We start from the raw sequence: 654 nt of genomic DNA on the forward strand, positions 1-654 counted from the left end.
AAGAAAGAAAGAAAGAGAATTTTTTTTTTAGATTCGTATGAGGTAAGTGTATAAAAAGACTAGCACCTGTTTCTAATTCTATTGGACCTTGAGACAGGTCTATAATCTTTTAAAAAGTACTAATCATTCATGATGAACATGAGATATTTCATATACTACTTCTGAAAAGTAAACTGCCCATGATACTTACATTCTCCAAAGGCAGTCGCTGTGGCTGCCTTGAGCTGCCTGGAGTAGCGTGCTCGCTGTGACAGGCAGAGCGCAATGGTCAAGACCAGGAGCAGGGTAAGGAAGACTATGACGCCAACCAGCCACAGGAAAAGCAGGTTGTCCTCCGCAACGCCAGCCGTTATCAGTTCTGCACGCTGAGTGTCCAACACATTTAATTCCTAGGATTTTAACAGAGAAGATGTTAGTATGATAAAAGCCTTGGGTTACAATCTTGTAACAGTCAGTCCGTCAGTCACTCTCTTGTGCTACAATCATTAGGAGATACTGTTGCCCACTAACACTGAATCACATTTATTCTTAAATGTAGAGCAACTACTCCATCACCAACTATGAATAGAGAAAACAGTTTATGAAATATATACAAGAATTTTACTAATTATGTTAAGTAATCATAAGTATACTACAAGCTGCCATCACCAGAGC

The 654-nt window shown here is 39.3% G+C and overlaps 1 protein-coding gene across 1 annotated transcript in view; it reads right to left on the reverse strand.

Annotated features, from left to right (window-relative positions):
- The window catches only part of LOC119581772 (cadherin-23-like), a gene marked incomplete in the record, with an annotated part of 64,191 nt that overhangs the window by 3,881 nt on the left and 59,656 nt on the right, over positions 1-654 (reverse strand). The window contains 1 exon segment of the mRNA XM_037929905.1: positions 191-389. Coding sequence (XP_037785833.1) covers positions 191-389 — 199 coding nt within the window.

Source organism: Penaeus monodon, chromosome 15, assembly GCF_015228065.2.
Source record: "Penaeus monodon isolate SGIC_2016 chromosome 15, NSTDA_Pmon_1, whole genome shotgun sequence".
NCBI lineage: Eukaryota > Metazoa > Arthropoda > Malacostraca > Decapoda > Penaeidae > Penaeus > Penaeus monodon.